The 23,802-nt window shown below is 40.6% G+C and overlaps 1 protein-coding gene across 2 annotated transcripts in view; it reads right to left on the bottom strand.

The window, feature by feature from the left end:
* Window positions 1–1,271: 1,271 nt before the first annotated feature.
* The window catches only part of adcy3a (adenylate cyclase 3a), a 22,749-nt gene continuing 218 nt past the window's right edge, over window positions 1,272–23,802 (bottom strand). The window contains exons 1-20 of one of the 2 annotated variants that reach the window (XM_072679837.1): window positions 21,637–23,802; window positions 18,923–19,072; window positions 15,429–15,559; window positions 14,023–14,134; window positions 13,504–13,631; window positions 12,750–12,908; window positions 12,036–12,201; window positions 11,781–11,900; window positions 10,149–10,291; window positions 9,852–10,013; window positions 8,623–8,710; window positions 6,975–7,091; window positions 5,782–6,053; window positions 5,608–5,689; window positions 5,224–5,382; window positions 4,977–5,123; window positions 3,882–3,998; window positions 3,660–3,786; window positions 3,444–3,568; window positions 1,272–2,804 (exon numbers count right to left, since the gene is read on the bottom strand). The exon at window positions 21,637–23,802 is cut by the window's right edge and continues 218 nt beyond it. In XM_072679837.1, the coding sequence (XP_072535938.1) occupies window positions 2,622–2,804; window positions 3,444–3,568; window positions 3,660–3,786; window positions 3,882–3,998; window positions 4,977–5,123; window positions 5,224–5,382; window positions 5,608–5,689; window positions 5,782–6,053; window positions 6,975–7,091; window positions 8,623–8,710; window positions 9,852–10,013; window positions 10,149–10,291; window positions 11,781–11,900; window positions 12,036–12,201; window positions 12,750–12,908; window positions 13,504–13,631; window positions 14,023–14,134; window positions 15,429–15,559; window positions 18,923–19,072; window positions 21,637–22,311 (3,363 nt within the window). In that variant the 5' untranslated portion in view covers window positions 22,312–23,802 and the 3' untranslated portion in view covers window positions 1,272–2,621. The remainder of the gene's footprint in view (window positions 2,805–3,443; window positions 3,569–3,659; window positions 3,787–3,881; window positions 3,999–4,976; window positions 5,124–5,223; window positions 5,383–5,607; window positions 5,690–5,781; window positions 6,054–6,974; window positions 7,092–8,622; window positions 8,711–9,851; window positions 10,014–10,148; window positions 10,292–11,780; window positions 11,901–12,035; window positions 12,202–12,749; window positions 12,909–13,503; window positions 13,632–14,022; window positions 14,135–15,428; window positions 15,560–18,922; window positions 19,073–21,636) is intronic. The other variant, XM_072679838.1, reaches the window with a different exon arrangement.

Genomic DNA, 23,802 nt, shown 5'->3' with positions numbered 1-23,802 from the left:
GCTACCTTCAAGCGCGCCACAGTTTCAGACCTGAACTCTTTATTTTGGTCTACACTGCCATCGGGAATACAGTCTACATCTATTGTTTCTTGTCTTGACAGGTTTTGGATAGAAGTAGATTTGAAAACAGATTAATCCAGGACACTTTACCCGTACACTGAATACGGTCTCTTCCTCTGTTTGTGGACCCCCCCCCACACACACACACACATACACACATACAGTGAGTGCTATAAAGTGAGAAGTTAGCATTTTGATTACTGATAAAGTAACGTAAACTACAACCCGATAGAGTTGAGCTGTCTTTGTAGTGCGACGCGATTAGGCAAATACGAATGAAATCTTTACTTTGTTGAAATAATTTGGATGATTTTAGCTGTTCCAATAGGATTTCGCTTTTGACAACTTGACGACTTGAACGCGGCATTAGCTTGGTTATTACCATACACGTTGGAACAAAGTTTATCAATACAATCAAAACTTTCCAGTGTATTTCAGTAAAAGCAAAGGCATGTTTATGTTCTCATAATCCAAGTAGGGAAGTTTATTCCAGGTTGTCACAAAATTTTGTTATTAATACCTGTTGGTGGGGAAACACTGGAGGTGACTAAGTAAAGGTGCTTAACCAGCCTCAGGTCTCAGGAAGTCTGCGATAATGGCGTTACGACTGATTTAACATTTATACTAAGAGAAGTACCTTTTCATTAAATCATTTAGCTATCTTAAAGCACTGTTTGCCAAAAAATAAATTCTACACTAAATATCCTCTTTTTCAAGTCACAAGATGTCAATTAGCCTACATGTTTGGTGTCCAAGGATAGCTTCTTTAGTTTTGGACTGGAGCTATAAGGATAATGGAGCTAACGGAAGTCTATGTCACCAATATATATATATATATATATATATATATATATATATATATATATATATATATATATATATATATAACAATTGCAATATATATATATATATATATATATATATATATATATATATATATATATCCTCTTACAATGACCAGTTGTGGCAATGGGACATTTGCCTATATTAGATGTTTACATTTTTACTAAATTGTATTTTTTTCCATTAGTAAATATGCAGTGAGGTTGTATTTTACACGAAAACACGTGAAAACACGATTTTGATTCATGTCTGTGAAATCAGTCTATAGACAGTCTGTAAGCGGCTTCTTTCCTTTTGATCCATCATCAAAGGACTGTGACAGGACAGTTCTGTATGTCATAAAAAAGGTTACAAATAGGAGACACGGCTCATTCAAAGTGCCATTTTATTCCCATGTCTAAGGATATTTCAAAAATACAAATGAAGTTTCAGAAAAATCCTGCATCAGGCCAGAAAGATCAATCTCTGCACTATTCCTTCATTCTGTTACAACACATGGGGATGCAGAAACAATTGCAATGCTGTCTGTGGTTTCTCATACAATATCCCTGGCATCTGCAATGAATTAACAGAGGAACCCATGAGCAGTGTGGTCAGGCACCTACTCCAGTCCTATATCTGCTCACACTGCACAATACTCTTTAACTAGAATAAAACATATACAATCATAATATAAAAATATGACTTACAGGGAGAAGAATGTTTTTTTGTGTGTGTGTTTTGTTTTTTGCAAAGGGTATTGGAGAACAGAGGATCGTAAAAGAATAAACTATTGCACATTCATCTAATCTTTTAGGAAAGACTTTGATGGGAATATAGTCTGAGCTAAGAAACACCCATTCCTCCAATACTGCCCAAAAGTCTTAACGCCTGTTGCACTTTCATATAGTGCATGCATACTGTACATACACACATTGCATTTAACCTGCTCACAGTGACACGTCAAACACCCCAGAGTAGCATACATACAGGACACGTAGTGATGTTGTGGCACTTGTTGTGTGGCACACTAAAAACACTTTTATCTGGGTAGAAAAATGTAAATTGGCTGGAAATGGCTGTAAAGTCCACAAATAAAAGGGGGGTAGATACGTACATTTTGGGAACAGCAGGTGAGGACACACACGTGTACATGCACACATCTGCACACACACATTAGAGGCAGAGGCAGTCGGTGTGCTTACCTCCACACACTTTAGACCATACTCCTCAGATAAAAAACAAAACAAAACAAAAACAAAACCAATTAAATAAACTTTAGATTTACAATATAATTTTCAACAACAACCAATAGAGGAGCAGTTTAAGTCTCAGATTTAAAAGCATCAAAGTGTGTAATATACAATCGTGTTGTAATGAACGACTATCCACTGTGTGTACTCTACGTGTTTGTGTGGCATGATCACAAGAGTACTTTAAACAATGGTTACTGCTTCAGCAGATCAAATCTTTTTGAAAGGACATTCATTCAACCATTCGTTCATTTAGGCAATCATTCGCTGAAAAGGTCTAAGTACAGCATGACCCTGTATTTCTCCAGTGTATCCAGAGGGAATCTCCTGTTTCATTCCATTTCCGAGGTCCCCTTCTCTCTCTCTCTCAAGCTCCAACACATAGATTTACTTTAAGAAGTTTTATTTTGTGTGTGTCTGGTGCGTAAGGAGAATCATTAATTTTGAATGACCTTCATGTGCAAGCGTGGGCTGTACATGTGTCGGTCAAGAGCTGTCCACCACCTGATGAGGCAGTGTGACAGAGGAGCCATTGATGAAGGAACCCTGTTTTTCCCGTCCTTTCAGAAAATAAGTGAGGAGCTCCCCTTTCCCCTTCACAAAGATCGGTCCCCTCCTGACAAAACGGAAGCCGTAGTCCTTCAGGATGTTATAGCAATCCTCCACCACCTGGGGGCAACAGACTATGTGTTACTGACAAGAACATAATGGCAATATACTCGGCTTGACCCAAAGGCCGCACTTCAGTTTTCAGAGTTTTTCTTCAGTATTTCCAAATAAAGCAAAAGTGTTTAGGTACTCATATTTATCATACAGGTAGTTGTAAACATTCTCATGATGTTAGTCTTGCAAGCCAGATTTCCCCCTATTGTCAAAGTGCCTGGTGCTTTACACTGCTTAACGAAGACCTGCCTACCTCGTAGCGAGGACGTTGTTTGACTGATGTGCAAATTCACCAATCACAGCCCACAATATTTGTGCAGTCTGTGGGTGATTGTGGAAAACCTACAGATATATTTTTCCAAAAGGCTATTTTCATCAAAATATACAGTGCAAGCAGCAGATAGATTTGTTTTTTGTCAAAATGAAAGAAAAAAAAGGCAGAAGAAAGTGTGTGTTTGGGCTGGTCTTGGGCACTGTGCTCTTGCGCTACTGAGAAATAGGACGCACTCTCCAGAATCCAATGCAGAAGTACAAACAAAGCAAGAACTTTGGGACTGGGCGTCTGAATACTTTCTGTTTTTTAATCCATTTTCGACTTACTTTAGTTAACCAACAGTGCAATAATATATGTAAAACGCTCATCACCTGGATGTTCCCCATCACCCCTGTAGACTCCATGCGACTGGCCACATTAACAGTGTTTCCCCAAATGTCAAAATGAGGCTTCCGAGCTCCTATGACTCCAGCCAAAACACCCCCCTTGTTCAGCCCTGTGGAAAAAGGATGTGCAGAAATATTAGCAGTGTATAGCCCACATGGAGCAAATCCAATCTCCTGCACACCAGCACACTCTCTACTTACCAATACGAAGCATGAAGTTGTTAAATGACTGGTAATTGATGTTCATGAGAGTAACCTTCATGGACAGAGCAAAATCTGCCAGATCAGCCAAATGCTGCCAGCGCTCCCTATCAGACAACTCCTCCTTCTGTTGAGTGGGAAAAAATCCTCAGGTGTATCACTGGACATCAGCACCCATCACAACTGCATGCTGATTCAATAACTTTATTCCGACTCCATTACCTTCATGCAAGCATATCCATTAGTGTTGTTGTCAGGAGTGACCCCCGATGCTGCCATATAAGTGCTGCCAATTGTCTTAATCTTCGTAATGCAGCGAAACTGAGGTTCATCCAGAAGCTTAATGAGAGATTAAATAGGAAAAAATATAAATATTTAAAAAAATAATTCTAATTATTTTAGTCGACTGCATCGCTATTTTTTAGAGATACAACAATACAATATATTGTATTATAACCAAATAATGTATTCAATAATCTAAAGCAAATAAAGCTTTCATTTTAATACTTATACTATTGAGATAAAATTAAACCAACAAGCCAACAATTAGGACCATCTTTCCTTCGAAAAACAAACCAAAACTTCAAGAGCAGGTAAGAAGAGTATGCTCTTTCCAAGCACATATACACTCAGGGCTAACATATTAGCTCATGACTAGCCCATTATTATAAAGCATACATTTTTATATTGTAGAATTATATTAAAAATGAAAATTCAAATATATTAACATACAGTAAAGCAGATTTTCAGACTATTTCCTTCTGTACCGAAACATCTGATTTAGGAGAACACAGTACTGTACTGAATCTAATTATGAATTCCTGTGGCAAAATAAGGCAAATAAGTGAAAATAAGTTAATAATAATAAGCAAATCCTTTCCAAAGAACACACTTCTGCACAGCTTAATGGATAAATATTTAACATATTGAGAGAAAAATGTGCCATATTACGAAACATTTTATATGTTACGCTTATGTTATGTTTTTGTTTTATATGCAAAACTTAGCTATCAAATTGTGCTCTAAAATGTGAATAAGATGCCATATTTATGTTTATGTCCTGTAGAGGATGTGTGTTAATTTTCACTTAGAAAATTCAACTGATCATATAATTTGACACGGAATGTCCAAATGTGCAATGTCAAAAGTGTCATATAAACCATTTGTGTTTTCTAAATAGATCAAAAACGTGTCGCAGAGTACACAGAGTAAGATCTTACATAAAATCTCTACATAAAATTCAAGAACACTTCATCCCTTGTCTAAAAAACAACATATAAGCGCAATTTGAAGAAAAATAATGAGCATATTACATACACTATCAAAGTCAGAGATGATTTCATTCAGGAACCTCAGGCACTCAATACCCCCGTTGTTGATGCTCTCCTCCGTGTAGAAGTCAGAGAAATTAGGGATAGAGGCAAACATAACCCCAATCTCATCATAGGACTGGCTGTACAGCTCCTGTTAATTGTAAAATGTAACATATAAACAAACTTAGTTTTGTTTTTTTTTAATAACTAAGCTACTTATATCCTGAAGCTGAATGGAAGGATTTTCAGACCTCATCCCTCTTTTTGGAGCCCAGGAAGTGGCGAGCGACGTGCTCCGGAAGCATGTTGGTGACCAGAGCCTCATTCCAGCGCCTCATTTCATATACTTTCTCCTTCTGCTCATGTACCTCAATTTTCCACAGGAACAATGTGCGGGCCAGTTTCTCCACCTGGAAGATAGAGGAGGGTCTTCTATGTAATTCCTGGGTTAAAGCCATGGCTCTAGTGTACAACCTTGTATGGAGGTTTTTTAACTACAGGTTCTTCACCTGTGACCTGTTCTTCTACAGCATCTCTACAAACACACTTTTGGTATCTTTATTTCTTTAAATGAAGGACAGGCCAAAAGACAGAGATGAAGAAAGTATGGCAAAAGAATAAGGGCAGTCACGTACATGCCGGGCAAAGTAGTAGAAGCTGACCATCATGATGAAGATCATCACTGTCATTGTGTATTTAGAGGGCACGAGGTACACTCTGTACAGAAACATATTAAGGTACTGAAATTAGTGGGAGATGCAATACAGTAGGTATGTAACACAGCAACCATGCCCCTGATCACCACCTACCTGTACTCCTCATAGCGCACCAGATCATACTGGTCAAAGATGTCCCTCCAGCTGTAGATGTTGACCACACCTGTGGCCACTGTGATCAGCAGCATGAGAGTGAGCTTAACCATGTGGCTGACCTGCACCAGCATTGTAGTGGCGATCAGCGCTAGTACGGCAACATAGCTGTAGTATTTAGGGTTCTCCAGGCAGCCCCTCAGTCCAACTGGGGCTGGAGAACCTTCTGTGACTGTGTTTGTAGTAGGGGGCTGCGGTGGCCGACAGCTTAGCTATAACATAAGTGAGAGGACATCAAAATGGTTAATGGCTTATTTTGCTATCTCATGGTTTTGAGTCTACATAGGTATAGTGGCCTCATAATTAAGGTAATAAACTACTCTATTATACAATTAAAATTTTTAATTACTATTTTGCAATGTTTCATTGCTTTAATTCTTAAAAGATAACTTGATTTCTAATGTTTTCTTCTGTATAACTTTCATATGAAGGCTTTTTTTACACTTCAACGGTGTACTAAACCTTGAGCATTAGCTGATACTGATAGAAATACTTATTAAATATTTTTTTCTTTAAAAACTAGTAAACTTAAAAATGAGCTATTTTAAAAAAGGAGCCAGTAAAAGCAGGCTATCATGCTCAATCACTATCATGCTCAAGAAACACACAGCTAACAACTTCCCATCACACTGTTCGAGTGTGAGCTATTTTAGTCTTGGCTCATTTTAAATCATCCTTTTTGTCTTCTAGAAATCCGATCCACAACACATACCCATCAACAGCTGTTTACTATCTATAGTTGTTTAATTTTAATAAGGTACTTTTAAAGGCTTCCTCTACATTTTTCCAGTTAAGTATGCTAGTCTTAAATCGACTATGCATGGCTTTAATCTTAGTTAATCTTATCCAGTTACATCTATTCCTGTTGTTTATTGCTATTTAGTTACATCTGTTCTTACTATCTGTTATTATCCAGTAATATCTGTGCTTACTGTCTGTTATTATCCACTTACATCTGTTCTTACTGTTTATTCTTATTTAGTAACATCTGTCCTTACTGTTTTGTATATTTCTCAATTAATAAACTAATAAAATAGTGTACTTTCCACATTGGGAAAGAATCATAATATGCCCTTTCTAAAACTCCAACAGTGTCAGTTAAAAGGGAAATAAATGTCTACTCAGTGTCTCACCATATCTATTATGTCTGCCAGGGTGAGGATGACAATGGCAGCCATGGCCCAAGTGTTGCGTGCCCAACGTGTGTGATCAATCCATGTGGAGAAAGACACCAGTCGCTTGGGGAATACCTACAACCAAATAAATAATACAAAAAAAACTTTCAGTTTTAAAAACAGTGATGAATGATGCATAATGTAGAAAGAGTAGTACTATGCTGATAGGTAAATGTAGACAGAACATTATGCTATGCGCCAATGCATTTTTGAATGTGCAAAAATGAATTTCTTTACAATATGGTTTCCAGAGCAGTGTGTCATTATTGTTGATACTTAATAAACACTGAACTACAGCATCTTAATTATAGCGCAATGTCTGAAACGCTGAATAAAATGACTGCATTGTAGTTTTCATATTTTTCTCAGCTGCTGTACATGTTTTACATACTATTATATATTTAATCATATTGGATTCTATTTCTGCACTCTTAGTTTAATCTCTTCTATATGTATTGGTGTCTGTTAAGTGTAAACACCATCAGGACTGCTAATTAATTTCATTGTACCCTGTGCAGTGACAATAAAGAAATGTCTGCCAGTCTATCTATTTATTGATATTCAAATATTTTATATTTCTGCTATATTTGTCAACCCTACCTCAAACGCATCCTTTAGCCTTTTAGCAAAAGACATGTCAGCATGTAAGATGTTTTAAAATCAGTGTGTGTATATTTAAGGGCAAGACTGCACAGCCTACAGAGGGCCTAACCTTGATTTATACTTCTCCATAAATGTATGTCTACATATCTGTGGACATATACGAGGGAACAGTGTATGTAGGTACGTGTACACTACAGGCCATACACACCTCGGTGTTTTTATATCACTTTGAGGACAGGGTCATATAACTGTTTATAAAGCTGTATATCTTCAGCCACTCAATCCTCTAACTGGTCCATTTTCCTTCCGTGTTAGCTTTGGCTTGTGTATAGTTTGAGCCAATCAGAATTCACTTGACGCACAGATTGTTGAGATTTTGGAGGTGTGCATTACAGCCTTTGGGAGCCTCTGTGAACCCATGACCTGCTTCTCTGCGTCATGATGTAGATAAGCAGATGTGCAACTACTCAGAAATATAAATCAGCCTATAGAAACCATTCAACCTGTCGCTGTGTATGCCGTTTCATTTGTAATGATTCTATCTCTAACATGCCTTTTTCCATGCCTGCACCCTCCCATCCACTGTTTCCATTAGAGCCTGCGATACCTTCAGGGAAACTTTGTGACACTACCAGTCAATATTACTATATAACTGTATTAGTCAATTGACAATGTGCAATGACCTAACTAGCAGGGTTGGATCAAATCCTCTGGTGCATGTTCAAAAAAACCTGCTGCATTAGGACAAGGACTGTTTTCTAAGATGGAAATGGCATTAATGTTACGTAAGTACAGTACTTGACTCATGTGCATCACAAATGGAAATAATAAATGGATCGCACAAATGGATGCATTGATAAAAACATAGCTCAGTGCACACTATAGTGGCACCACAAAAATGACAGACAGGCGGCTTCATGCTTCACAATGTTCTCCAGATCCCATGAGTTCCTGTGTGTCCTGTATGTGCTCAGATCAGGGAGCTGCTAGAAGGGTCGCTCACCCGTGGGAAAATGGCCGCTAGGGAGCAGATGGTGAGAATGAGCAGCAAGACTTCCCCCACAGCAAGAGTCACGTAGTTAGCTATCAACCTGTCAGGAAGGGCAGACAGTGAAAAGAAATAAAACGGACAGCGACACAGAGCTAACAAGCCAAAAGAGGAAGAAACACAAGGTTGAGGGGGAGGGGTGGTCTGCAGGGTTACATGGACTCACTGTAATATCATAAACAAACACGTGTGCCTGCCCAACTGCATTAATTTCACACACCTTAACCCAGTGTTACAGTAAACCATATGCTGTAGATATTGTAACCTCTGGCAATGTAGAAACGTTTATGTCCTTCTATCATTCTTTAGCCATTAGTCCATAACGACTCTAGAAGTATTTAACTGTCCCCGAATCACCAAAAAGGAGAATAAGGATAAAGTTTGGATCAGGAGGGGTGAGCAGGGTTACCTAGACTGATTATAATATCATAAACAAATACTTGTGCCTGCCCAACTGCATTCATTTCACACACTTCAGTCCAGTGATACAGTACACAAGTGGTCTCCTCCTGGTGAGCTTCCTACTGTACACTCTTAAAAAAAAAGGTGATTTAAAGGGTTCTTTGAGTGATGCTATAAGAGCCATTTTTGTTTCCATAAAAAATTATTTTGTAAAAGAGATGACTGTAAAGAAAATGTAAAGAACCTCAACTTTTTTTATACCTCCTATGGCATCACTCAAAGAACCCTTTGTTTATACCATTTGTTTTAAGCATGTACCCATTTCCCACTCCAAAACCCATATCTGACAAAGAGCATCCAACTAATGAAGAACTCCTAGAGACAGTAATTAGTTGGATCAAGTTAGGTGGATTAGTGTTGGACCCAAAATACTGCGGGAGGGTAGCTCACCAGAAGCAGGGTTGTAAATAGATGCAGTAGATACTGTAATACGCAAACATGTATTATCATTGTATTATATATTCTATCCATTTAGATCCATTATTGTATATCTAATCAAGAACTACCTGACTGTTCACTTTGGAACATGATCCAAAGAACTCCATTACTGACCAAGAATCCACCATCAATATCTGCAATTTCCTTATTATTCATGTAACACAAGTAGCACAAATTGCAGTGATCAAAGGAGAGGCAATTTACCTCAATTATGGAATCATGCAATTTATGCATAGAGGAGAGTAAAGTGTACATGTTAAAATGTGTGTATGGGGGGTACTCACAGAGGGTCTATAAGAGCCTCAATGACTGCAGTGAAGAGCAGCACCACACAGGAGCAGCTGAAAGCAGCCCCACTCTGCTTCTCCTTCTCCACAGAGAAGCGCGTCTCCAGGTCAGGCTCCACAAAGCGTAGGGATAGACGATTTGTGTACTTTCCCTTTAGGCTGAAACACACATTCATACACACACACACACACAACCAAAGTGTTGGAAGAAAGTCACTGAAATCCAGTCAAAAATTCACTGACACACACAACACACACACACAAACAAACATACACAGTTATCACTGCACTTACGCCTGCACTGTCTCTCTCTCCAACAGTGCCTCATTTAGGAGTTTATTTAGCTCCTGCTCATTTTCCTGAGCATCAATTACCCTCTCGGCCAGGTCTCGCAAACGCAGACGCCGTCTAGGGTTTGGGAATGAGGGGTTCACCACCTGAGCACACACATACAAACACACACACATACATAGAGGAGGGGACACTAATTATCCAGCCTGTTAAACCATCTGTTTTCGTAGCATGAGCAAACACATCTCAATTCGTGTCATACGACTTCATCTGTGAAGTGGTATGCGTCACACATTGGTCAGGCCTTTCAATTTCAATTTGATCTATGTCTCGAAAAATCCAATGTTTTTAATGTACCTTTATAATATAGCCAAAGTTGTAAGACATACTGTTTAGCATTTCAGTTAATCTTCAGGTAATCTAAAAGTGCCACTGTTGCCCATTTCCTCCATTCATAAACCACACCACCATGCAATATGTGAATTTGTGTTTAAATATATTTCTCCTATAGTGTTTATTGGTTTCACAAGCAAGCAAGCAAATCTTGCTGCAGGTACACTAGGGGTGTAACAGTCCGTGTATTCATACCAAACCTGGTATGGTACACTGGTCACTGTTCAGTGCGTACAGTTGTTGGAGAATGTACATGGTACACGCTATTAGGGTTAATATGGCAATGTCACATGCACATGTGCCACCAGGAAACAGCTTAAGATGTAAGCTGTTGGATTTGTACGGTACTGTGGGAACTGTAGTAGTTTAGGAGTATTAATATGCTAACTGTAGTCTTGCTTGTTCTCCAACCCCTTTCCTCCTCCTGTTTCTCTCTCATGTCTCTCCCTCTTGCTGCTGCGTGTAGAAAGAGTGACTGATACGCTTGTTTCAGCTTGTTTCTCTCTTTATTCTTTATCTCTTACTGTCCTCACTTTTGTATTTGAAACGACATCTTTTTAACCCCTTATTGCAGAAAGACGTATTATATTAGTAAGGTGTATTATTCAGTAACTACATTTCTAACTATTCTTTAGTAAAAGAAGTTTGTAATAGCACTTTCTGCCCGTTTGGCGAGTCATAGACTGTTTAAGGGGTTAAAATCTCATGAAACTCATGGTAGATTGAATAAGGACAATGAGGTGTGTGGAACCTTGCCTTGCATTTTTCAGAAGACACTAACTTGAGACACTAACAGGCAGAAGGTTGGTCATGAATATGTATGAGTTCATTAACATGTTGGTTTTGATTGGGGGTTACTGAGGTCCCGTGCAAATTTACTGCCACAGTAAAAAGACAGCGGGGCACTGAGAACCCATAAGACTTCTAAGACTTCTAAGAAATAAGATTTAAAGGCACATTAAAAACAGGCAGTTTCATCTTAAGAAATAAGGAGAAATGGAAAGGTACATAAAAATGATTTCTCCTGTTTTTCTTGCAAAAGAAACTGACACTGAAACACACTGACACTAGATGCCAACTTTGGAAAAGAATATAAGCACACTATAAAGTTCTAGCAAATCACACTAGCAAACAAAGACCTGACAAGGTTGCACTTTTGCTGTCACACTTCAGCAGTGCTGTGTGGACTGCACATAGTGAATAGAGCTAAGTGAAGCTCCTGGTGAAGGTGTGTGTGAATACCCTTGCGTCCAGCTCCTCTGGCTCCTCTGGCGTGGTGCAGGCTGTGTGCACACTGCCATTGCACTCTGTAGTGTTGATCAACAGTGGAGAGTTCCCATTAGAGGAAGTCACTGACAGCTTCTGAATGAAAAGCAATGTAGGGAAATAGGGAATGAAAGAGAAAGGAAAAGGAAAAGTGAGTGAATGCAGAGCTACAGTCCTCTGACCTCTTCATGGAGCAGAATTAAAGAAACTGCAGTAGAAAGTAACACTCACAACTCCATTTATGCCATTCTTGCTTATGGGGCCCTTGGGAACGACAACCAAGTATGTCTCGATGCCTCTTTCCTTCAGGTACTCACAGCGGTCGCCACCATTCCCTGGCTCCACATCAAATTCACCATGAAGACATTCTAGTGTGTTCTGAGAGATGTGCACTCGCCTGCCAGCACAGAGCATATCACATACTGTTATCTGCATGTTAAAACGCATGTACACTATATGTTCAAATGTTTGTGGATGCCTCTTCTCAGTTACTTGAAATTGCACACACTGCTGACACAGATGTGGAAATGCACACACATAGTTTGTCTAGGCCCTATAGAAAGATATTGCCAATAGAACAGGTCTCTCTGGAGCAGATAAACATGAACCTATTGGCACCATAACAAAAAAGCCATGCTTTAAGCCCCCCTAGTGTTCTCTGGAATGACGGCGCTCCATCCAATACTTTTGGGATGAGGATAAGGTGGATAAGTGGATAAGGTGGGGTAGTGAACATCCAACATCCCTACCTCACATTAGAGACAGTTACTCTAACAATTATTGTTTGTTATTATTTTGTTTTTAGAAAAAAACAATAATGATATAAGAAGTAAGGAATAAGGTGTCCCAATACTTTTGTCCATATAGTTATAGTGATAGATATAGTTTAGGAAGTAGCACATTCACAAGTGCTAGTAACTACCAGAACTACGAATGAGAACTTACCCAGGTATCCCCCCTGCCTCCATTTTGTTAGCCACTGTCACATCTGTGGACCATACATCATACTGCCAGCGTTTCTGTCCCAGCACGCCACCAAGAACTGTCCCGGAATGCACCCCAACACGCATGTCAACATCTGTCTGCGTCTTCTCTCGAACATAGCTAAAATTCAGACGCACACGGACATCATGTCAGCAGATATAACCTGAGGTTCTAAAGTAAACCTCACCTCATCCTGAAATGTAATGGTACTAATCTTATGTTTATTTTTCTAGATAGCTCTGACAACCCACTCTTTACAAACTCTACCAGTCAAAAGTTTTAGAACTAACCCAAATTTTCAGTTGTTCACTTGTAGTGTTGCATGGCCCTGCCTTTTTATTGCTTTGCTATCTTTGCAATGGCTTTTTTACTGTCACTCCACCCGTCAAACCTGGTGTTCCAAGTCTTCTCTTTACAGTTGAAACTGAGACTTGGTCCAGTGTTAAGCTGTGCTACAAGGTGTATAACACAAGCTGTTTACTCTCAGAAACCAAGTTGTTGACCGATGACGAAGACAAAAGACAACCACATTCACAACCACAAGTGAAGTTCCTGGTTAAAATGTGTGTGAATACCCATAATGTGTTCCTCGAAAAGCAAATAAACCCATTTTTTCAGACAATTTACATTATTTTTCCATTGAACCTGAACTGCTTAAATGTTGACAAAAACTGGAAAAGGGGAGTGTTCTGCTATACACCAGTGTGTCACTTACGAAATAGCTTCCACCATTGCTAACCCCATCATTATGGAGCAGGCTGCATGGTCATCTCGGTAATCTGGAAGGCCACAGATACAGTAGTAGCAGTCCCCAAGGATCTTAATCCTCAGCTGGTGGTATTTCTGAAAAGAGAAAAGAGTCCTTAGGATCAATGACTACAAACCATTGTGTGTGCTTTAGCACCTTGACTTTTCCAAAAGACATTTGCATATTAAAAACTGTTTAAGTTAAGGGTTATATATTATGGGATAGTTTATAGTATTGTTTGTTTATAATTCGAAGTATTTACCTCTCAGTAGTAATAGATTCTTAAATATTATAATATACTAATGCTCTTGTGACTGCATAAAAACAGCGTAAGCCTTCCCAAAAAAGCAGAGGCTGCAGTGCACTAAAGTAGGGGGAGGGGGTGGGTGAATCCCTATTAATTGATTTAATTGACATCAGAAGAAACACTGGATGAGCAGGTGCGTTTACAAGCATGTGAATTTCAGTAGAATTCTGTGTACTCACGGCAGCCAGCTTGTCAAAACGGGCAAACAGCTCATTAAGCAGCTTGACTAGCTCCTGTGCACTACAGGAGGAGGACAGTTGTGTGAAGCCCACAATGTCCGCAAACAGAATACTGCAACAAAGCCAAACAAAACAAAACGTAGTTAAACTGAAGCATCTTTTTGTATTTGACATATTTCAGATTCAGTCTCTTCTCTTCTGTTAGCTGTGAAGAAGGTCTGGACAATTATTAATATTTTTGTCATCACAGTGGTACAAGTTTTCATGATAAGCGCACTGGGCCTTATTTACCAAGCGTTCTTATGAAGAAATATAAGATAATGTGGTCCATCATTATTAAGAGTCTATCCATGAACAATTTGGTTTAATGTGGTTTAAAAACACCTTAGGACTTTTTCAAGAACAAATTTAAGAATAATCTTTGGTAAATGAGGCCCATTGTTTAGTGCTACTACACAAAACACACTGATAATCCAGTTCAAAACTAGTCTTTTATTCGGCCAGCGAACACCAGTGCCAGCCAGCACTGCACTGGGGAGAAAGTGTCATCTACCCACACTGGAAAGAGCAAAGTCAATTGTGCTCTCCCGGGCCCTGGCTGCTGATGGCTAGCAGCATGATCAGGATTACCACTAGCAATTCTTTGGTCATAGTGACAGCACCTTATTTTGATGAACCACTCGGGTAAAGAAATTTTAGATTTGTAGTATGTTTGACAAATTTCTTTTGGTCAATTTGTCAAGAAACACTGTAAAAGGCAGCTGCTGGGTTCAAATGTTTAGCAATGCTATATGTATTTTCGAAAGCTTTTAGACAAAATGCTGTTAAGGGTTTCGTCACTGTTTTTGCAACAGCCTTACTTTTGGTATTTGCTTAAAAGAGGAGGTTAGTTAGATTTCTGTATAATTAAACAGCAAAAGGGTCTGATATTGCTTCCCATCCAGCCTGTGCTAATTGTTTACATTATTTACAAAAGGCACTGGATAGGTGAAGTTTTCCCCACCCACACTACACCTAAATTCACACCTATCAAGTGCCTTTTGTAAATAATATAAACATTCAGATTATATCAAACCTGTACATTTAACTGCTTTTACCAGTGCAATATTGTAAATAGAGAGTATGTATAATGTGTGTATATGTATATTGTAAGTCAATGTGTTTAGTATTTCTATTTGTAATTTTCTGTTCTTTTTTGCACTACTGTGAAGGACGATGCACCCAAATTTTTCACTCACTTTTACACCTGTGTAATGTGACGTGACAATAAAAGTTATTTGATTTGATGTGCTACACTATTTTAACTGTAATTTGTTGCTTTTCATAACATCACAATATCGAACAACTTTTAGAACATCACACTTTTAATGCCTATGTCTTGCTTGACTGCACTGCTTGGCCTTTACCTGACATTCTCATGCCGATACATGTACATGGTGTTGAATTGCTGCATCTCCTTCTGACTGGCCTCTTTCTTCATGTCCTGTAGCATCTCATCTGCTATGTGCTTGGGCAGAATGGACAGCAGGAGACGCTCCTGTGTGGAGAATAATACTGTGATAAAATGGTGCAAAGTGACTGAAGAAATCTGTTTGATACTGAAGAATGATACAGAACAACAACACATGAGAACAAAAACAGACAACATAGTCCTACAAGTTCTCAACGGTATTTAAATCTGGTGACTGTGTGGTCCTTGATAAATCACCACAGCTTTCTCACTACTCAACTACCCACTCCATTACTTGACGAGAAGTGAAGCATCTTGCCTTGTCTTGGTGACATTTTGCTATCCTTTAAAAAAAGACAGATCTACACTGTATTTCCAAATGTTTGTGGACACCTCTTCTAATGAATGCATTCAGCTACTTTAAGTTGCACTCACTGCTGTCACAGATGTGCAAATGCACACACACACACAGCTTATCTAGTCCCAGTAGAGAAGCACCGCTAATACAATAGGGCTCTGGAGCAGATAAACATGAACCTGCTGGCACCATGTCTAATGGCAGGTGTGAGCTAGGGGGGGTATTATATTAGTCCACCGGCACTGGGCTGTGGAACTGCAGAATTGTGTTATCTGGATTGATGGTTCTTCATCCAATCCTTTGGGGTGAGTTGGGGAGTTGGGGATGAGTTGAGGTGGTGATCATCCAAATCCTTCATTAATGCTCTTGTTGCTGAATGAAATTGAAGCATAACAGCAATGCACCAACATCTAATAGAAAGCCTTCCCTGGACAGTAGAGAAAGTTACTCCAACAAAAGCAGGATGACATTTTTTTAAATCCTTGATTTCAGAAGAAACAATGAATGAGCAGGTGTCCCAAGGCTTTTGTCCACATAGTGTAGATATTTTCATATCCAAAACAGCTACTAAACATCAGTACATTTAAGCATCTAGGGCATTCTTTCTGACTGTCAGTGTACACAGTCTTCTATGTGTCTTAAAGTCTGAACCCTGTGCTTGAACATGTTGAGTGATCTATTTTCTGGACACAGATTGGTCCTGACTACAGTTAAGGACAGTTCATGCCTGAATGCCCCAAAACAACCCCTACATTTGTGAACACTTCACTAGAGTACTGACAGTGGGAATAAACAAAGAAGTTATGAAGGTCCTTCAAATGGGTCTTGATGCCATACATGCTATGCTTGCTTCCATAAAGAACCAGGTGTGAGTGTACAGAACCATTTTAAGGTCTAAAGAACTTCACTTTATGTAAACACATCACACATCTTTATTGCAGGCATGGTTCCTTAAAAAAACCTAAAGTGGTTCTTCTATGGTATTGCTTATTGATGCTAGCTCTGTCATGCTGTTTAGTAATAGATCCAACACCCAGTTTGAAAAGAGCTGTTAAACGAAACTTGTGCTGCCCCAACTACATGAATTATCATAATAGGAATAAAAATGGCAACCAGGACACCCCTGGCCACCTCCGCACACACAAGCACACATGAATACAGGAGCAGGGGGTGGACTGCATAACAGGGTCTGTAAACTCAACTATGAATGTGGCCATAAAAGGGAAATAAAGGGCAGAAAAAATCAAGAGGAGACAGTCAGCACTGTGATTACAGCTGACATCGTCTCAGGAGGCTGGTCGCCATGGAAACCTGCAGCAGCCGGATGCTCCTTGATTGGCTGGCAGGCCCTGTCTCCCAGCAGCCCTTGTTTCTCCATTAGTATTCAGGGAGTTTCTTCTGTTATCAGTCCTCTCTCTCTCCCTGTCTCTGTCTATGTCTCTCTCCCTCGCTTTCTTTCTCTCTCTCTCACACATACACCACATGCACATGCACACACTTACACCTCTCGCACCCTTCCAACATCCCATTCTTATCGCCTTCTACCCTTTATGCCCCCCTTCTAGTGCTAGCAGCAACTGTCTACTCCATATATAGCAGCAATCAAGAATGCCCAGTGGCCACAGCTGTGAGACTGGAGAGGGGGGAGGAACTGACTGCTGACTCTGTAAACACACACACACACACCGGCCACACACATGCCGTGTGGACGGTGCTAACACAGCGCACACACATACAGTGCATGTACACACACACACACAGAGCACACGCTCACAACACCAGAACAGACAGAGGAGCACATGACTCACAGTTCAGCTAACACATGCTGTACCTCTGGCGTGATATCACAAACGCAAGGCGTTTCACCACTAATCTCACACGCCTTTTGCTCAGGACCATTAGAGCTGTGCATCAAGCCCTTCCTGCATCTCTGATGACCTATCACTCCACAGTTATTACACTCTTGACAACCGACACCACTCAGCCTACACACCGCAAGCAGAGCAATGTACCATGAGTGAGAGCAACATGTTATGCGACTAATCTCAGACAGCTGCTATGTACAGCAGCTAAACGGGTTGATTTACTTCCTATTCTTTCCTTCGTCTTCACCTGAACTTTACATATTCGCTGTTTCTTCCCTGCGCTTGACCTGATATGAACAGAAGCCCCAGGTTCTGGTAGCGGGCCAACTTGTTGCTCACGGTGAGTCATATGCTGTGAGTTAATGGTGCAACAAAGTGGTGAAAGGGACAGAGGGTGATCTGTCCTGTGCTAAACAGCCTGCTTTGGCACATACTTAGGGGAATGTACCATGCAAAAGACGTGAAGACTTAGATTATAGCTATAATGTCCTAAATCCATTTCTACAAAAGCTACATACTGATATCATTTCTACTGTAACCTAAACTGTACTATAACATTATTTCTACAGTACCTAAATACTGTAATCATTTCTATAGTAACCTAAACTGTCCTATAACATTATTTCTACAGTACCTTAATACTGTAATCATTTCTATAGTAACCTAAACTGTACTAAAACATTATTTCTACAGTACCTAAATACTGTAATTATTTATACAGTAACCTAAACTGTACTATAACATTATTTCTACAGTACCTAAATACTGTAATTATTTATACAGTAACCTAAACTGTACTATAACATTATTTCTACAGTACCTAAATACTGTAATTATTTATACAGTAACCTAAACTGTACTATAAAATGATTGTAAAAAGGAACCAGTTTAAGTAAATGTAGAAATAATTACAGTATTTAGTTACTGTAGAAATAGTGTTATAGTAGAGTTATGGTTAAAGTAGAAATAATGACAGTACATCATTGCTGAAGAAATCATCTCCAGTATAGTTTAGGTTATTAGCAGATAATTTCTACAACAACCTAAACTGTTCTATAACACAGACTCTACAAAAACTACCATTTCTATGCACAACGTATACAAGTATATGTTAAACCCATCAACACCAGAGAGGCTCCAAAAGAAAACCAACAATGGGCAAGACAGAACAAAATCAGGGTACTTAGAACCACTTGGAATCCACCCCCCTAAATTTTCTCAGCTTACCTGCTGCTGGCTCTGTTCCTCTAAGTTCAACTTCACCTCCAGAGATTGCCTGGCCTCCAGAAAAGCCTTGCGGTGTTTGCGGTCCGCCATGTAGTATGACATGACCCCCACTGTGATGGCACACAGGTAGATCAGGATGTTGGCCAGCAGCTAAGAAAGAGGAATCAGCATAATTACTTTTTGTAATAAAATCTTTCACACAAAAGTAAACTACTCAAATAATCATCACATTATTTTTAGCTTGATTAAATATTTGTTAAGTCATGTTAAACCAAAATGGTGGCTCTAATATTTTGTAATGCTGAAAGAAAGTTCTGGGGAAATTGACCAGCAGTCAACAACATGACTAAGCCTGTTTTGTATTTGTCATTTCTGCATATACTATTATTGTTTCTACACTAGACTCCAACGCCTTCTTATGCCAGGATGAGGAATCTACAAGGAATCCCTTCTAGAATAAATGTTCATATTCCATAAGGTCAAAATATCTCTCAACATTTTGACTGTTTTAAACCTTTCTCTGATGAATACATTAGAACAATGTAATCCCAGGTTTCTTCCTTATTGCTTGACTCTCCTCCTGCGGTACGTTCTTTTTTTGTGCCATGTCTCTTGGGGCTGCGGTTTGTACCAAAAACAGCCCTGCTGAGTTAGGACCCTGGGAACCCAACACCCACCTGCCTGTCTGGCCCTGCCTGCCACCTCATCTCCACACCAATGCAGCATATACACCAGCGTGTCAAAACCGTCCTGACGATTCTGAGTTTCTACCTCCTTAAGAATATATAGTGTTGTATCCTAATTTACTAATCTAATTTTTAAAATATATATAATTCATACTACAGCAATGACTCCATCATGAACGTGTAGCAATTTCATCAATGTCAACATCTTTCAAATTAAAGGTCACCGTGCTTTACATGTAATTAAACTTTTTTATTTATCATTTGTAAATGAACTGATTTGCATTTCTGTCTTTTTTTTACACTTTTCTTCCAGTTTGGATGTGACCCCTAGCACTAGCCATGCTTCCAACACTATGAGGGTAAGGGCTTAACACGTCTCCTCCAAAACATACAGAGTCAGCCACCACTCTGAGGAAATTGCCGGGTCCCCAGCTCCAGCTGCTTATACCGGCCATCCCTGGAGAGACCACAGCAAATTGTGCTCTCTCGAACTCCGGCCCTTGATTGCAAAGCGGCATGGCTCAGTATTTAAACTTGCGACCCCCAAGCCACAGTGGCATCAAAATGCTGAGCCACTCGGAGCCCCATGAGAACTTTTCTTCAATGAATCTACAGTAATTTACAGTAACATATAGTACTTGCTGTATTGTCTACTTTCAGTATAGAGTTCAGTAAATCAGAAATGTAACAAGAGTGTAAGAGACACCCACTTTATTCTTGGAATTTCTGCAAACATTATGAGGAATATTTATAAGGGAATTCCACTGTTTTTCAAAACTCATGCATAATAAAATGGTTAAGATTCATTCAGAGAGGTTTGATGTGAAAAGATCAATTGTAGAAAGACTTGCCAAGTCTCAATTTTCAATTTTTTTAAAGCTGCAACAAAGAAATTGGACAACATCAACTAAGTGGTTACAAATATGCTCTCTAATGTCTGAGATATTGTTTTACGATAGTTATGAATAGATTTGGGGTATTTTCATCATGGAGAGTTATATGCAGGGTGTGTTGTAAGGCAAAATTGTTCCCAAAGAAAAGAAGATATTTGGCTAGTAAATATAATGGCTATAAATGTGTTGTAGACGTGGTGACATGGCTCCTGTGTCCAACACTATAAAGAAATTGGAGTCAGTAGGTTTCTCTACAGAGAAAGATTCCACATTAAACAATTAGAAATTGCTTTGCTTGAATATTTACATCTGAAACAGCAGAATTTTAATAATTTTTTTCAAACCCAGAATTTCCCTGTAAGTGAACCCAAAATGTAACCATGAATAGGTTGTAACAATAGTGCTTAATAATAATAACAAATTACTGATACCACGCAATGTCAAAATAGAGCTAACACTGTGGCTTAAATCGCATCTTTTGTAACAGTCTCTCCAGAGAGTTTGTGTTTAGCCCGAATACAAAAACCATACGCTTTTATTTTCCGAAGATCTGTCGCTAGTTGAATCAGACTTTGGTCATAATCCCCTTGAGGGCTTGTATGTGATGAAAAGAGCTGACTGCCTTTGAGCAAACTTAAGAAAAACTTCAGATAAAAAGGTCTTTATGACCTGATATCTTCATGCCTGATGTTCCTTTAGCATCTAAAGGTTTGAACAAAGAAGAGCATTCTTAGTCTACCGAGAAGCCATACCTCAGAGGTTTTTCTAGTTAGTCCTGATTTACTGTGCAGAACAGCAGGGTAACAGCACAGACTGAGGGCCTGAAAATGCATGTTGTTTTTTTATAATGCTGTTGAACCTCAATGTTCAACCTCAAAGAGCTAATCTTCTACTTCTACTAGGGCTATTCAACCTTGGTCTAGAAGAGTCAGTGCCCAGCACAGTTTGGTGGTTCCTACAAACTTACTGCTATGATAAGTTTGTGTGAGCTGGGCAATCACCAAACTGGGCTGGACCTCTAGAACCAGATCTGAATTGTCATGCTCTACCCAATCATTTCCAGAATCATCAGCTTCATTTCCATCACTGACTCAGTCTCAGCTCCCCCCCAAGGTTTTGTCCCCAGCCCCCTAACCTGTCTTCCAAGAGCAGCTCCCTGGATGTCTTCCTGCTGCTGCTGAGCTATGGTGACCCCCAATACCAAGGTGTGCACCCCACAGGACACGGTTGTGATGAGCACTATGGGCGTCAGTCTCAGCGGCAACGTCAAGAAGAAGGAGAAGCTGAAGAAGGCCTGCCAGCCGACCGTGTCGCTGGCCTGGTGGAAGCGAGCAAAGTTCAGTCCCAGGTAGCAGAAGATCTGGGCGGCTATGAGCACCCAGAGGGCGTAGGGCACCAGTCTGCGGGAGATGCGCTCTGGCAGTAGGCCATAGCGGCATAGTAGGTAGAGCAAGACATCTGCGGCCAGGCCCACGGACGCCACAGCCACGGACGCCAGCTTGTCACTGGTGTAGACCACAGTGCACATTACGATGACATAGCAGTCGAAGAGGGCCGCAAACACCACCAGCACCAGCAAGGTTTCGTGCCGCTGCCGACGGAAATAGGTCTGGTAGAGGTTCTCCAGGGAGTCCGGCGCAAAGGTGAGGAGCATGAAGCGGGGCAGGCACAGGCAGCAGCCTGAGCTGCGCACCGTCACCTCGTGGGTGCGTCCCACGGCCTGGCCGGGGTCAGACGGCAGCGTGACAGAGCAGTCCGCTGAGTACTCAGCAGAGTACTCTGGCTCAGAGAAGGCCCGGTTCCTAGGCATTTCTAGGGCAAATTATTCACGGAAAATACAGAACGAAATATTTTGGGCCGTCCCTGCAACCATTTAAGTAGGTGGAACTTTAAAAGTACATTGTGCTTGCTTGTCTGATACCCTCTTATTTCCTGCGTCAAACAAGCTTCTAACCTGAGGGGTGCATAGGCCGAGTGGATTCAGCGCGGCCTCCTGATTGTCATGCCTCGCAGTTTGCGACATTAAACCAGTTTATGAACAGAGACCATGAAGTCTTAACACTTTGGCAGTAGGGTTGTTATTAGTAGAAAAAAAAGGTGTCTGCATGTTCTGGACTCAAGCGAACACCCTGTTCCGTACATCAGCTGTCAGAAACGTGCTCGGCAAGGCCATGGCAGAGCTTGGCCGCAGCAAACACATGGGTGGAAGGAGAAATGAAAGGTCGGCCAAACCAAGACTCCCGAGAAGCATGGCTGTCCTTCTCTTCTTTTTACATACGTTTCACTCTGCGTGCCTCCTGGCCAAGATGCAGTCGAGGTGGCCACCACCGGCCACTCCAGGTTTCCATGGTGACCTCCTCTCACATGGACAATGAAGACAGGATGAGGACAGATTGTGGAAACAAGATTTTCGTTTGGGGATGTGATTTGACGTGCAAATAAAATCACACACAGGGACACACACACACACACACACAAACACACACAGGTGGCTGACAGAATGGCAGGGAATGAGGAGGGCAGTCACGAGGGAAATGCCTGAAAGGCAAGGGTTGCACTCGCTCCAGTGCGCAGATAGCTACTGTGGCCTTATCAAAATGGCTTTGCAGGCCTGATGCTGTAGCCTATACTTCAGTATCCCCCATTCAGTGTACCACTGAGACCAGATCTCACTTGTTGGCGTTCATCTTCTTGCCCTTATCCGTTCATTACGCAGCAGTCCTCAGTGAAAAGGGAGAGAGAGATGGAGGAAGGGAGGGATAAAAACGCACACAGGAAATACATGTTGCGCTCCCATCACAAAAAAGGGCGCTGGAAAACGTGCAAACGCAGAGAGCTGCTAGTCTGAACCAGATGTTCCGAAAACGAGCACTTTCTGTCTGTCATCTGGTAGAGCTGCATGTGGCATATGCTTCTGCAATGTCAGGTGCTGATCTCCTTCTTCTGCTGCTGTTCTCTAGCGGATCGCCATAGAAAACAGGAACAACACTGGAAAAACACACAGCGCTGTCTCCAGCTGTCTTCGGAAACGCACCGGTGTCACAGTGGCAGTCGACGAGATCCGGGCTCACGGGCTCTCCAGCGTGTGTCCATCAGCTAACAGCAGCAGCAGCAGCAGCGGCGGCGGCGGCGGAGGAGGAGGAGGAGGCAGCTCCGTTTGGTTCGTCGTGTCGTGTCGTGTCTAAAGCTCTGATTTGAAAGCACAGAAATCCCAGCCGCTGTGGAAAATCCCTCCGCAGAACAGGCGCATATACGACGCGATGCACAGCCGCTGCAAATCCGCCCCGTGCCTATTATTCGG

The sequence above is a fragment of the Salminus brasiliensis genome, chromosome 5 (assembly GCF_030463535.1).
Source record: "Salminus brasiliensis chromosome 5, fSalBra1.hap2, whole genome shotgun sequence".
Classification (NCBI taxonomy): domain Eukaryota; kingdom Metazoa; phylum Chordata; class Actinopteri; order Characiformes; family Bryconidae; genus Salminus; species Salminus brasiliensis.
This window is presented reverse-complemented; position numbering and strand designations above follow the sequence as displayed.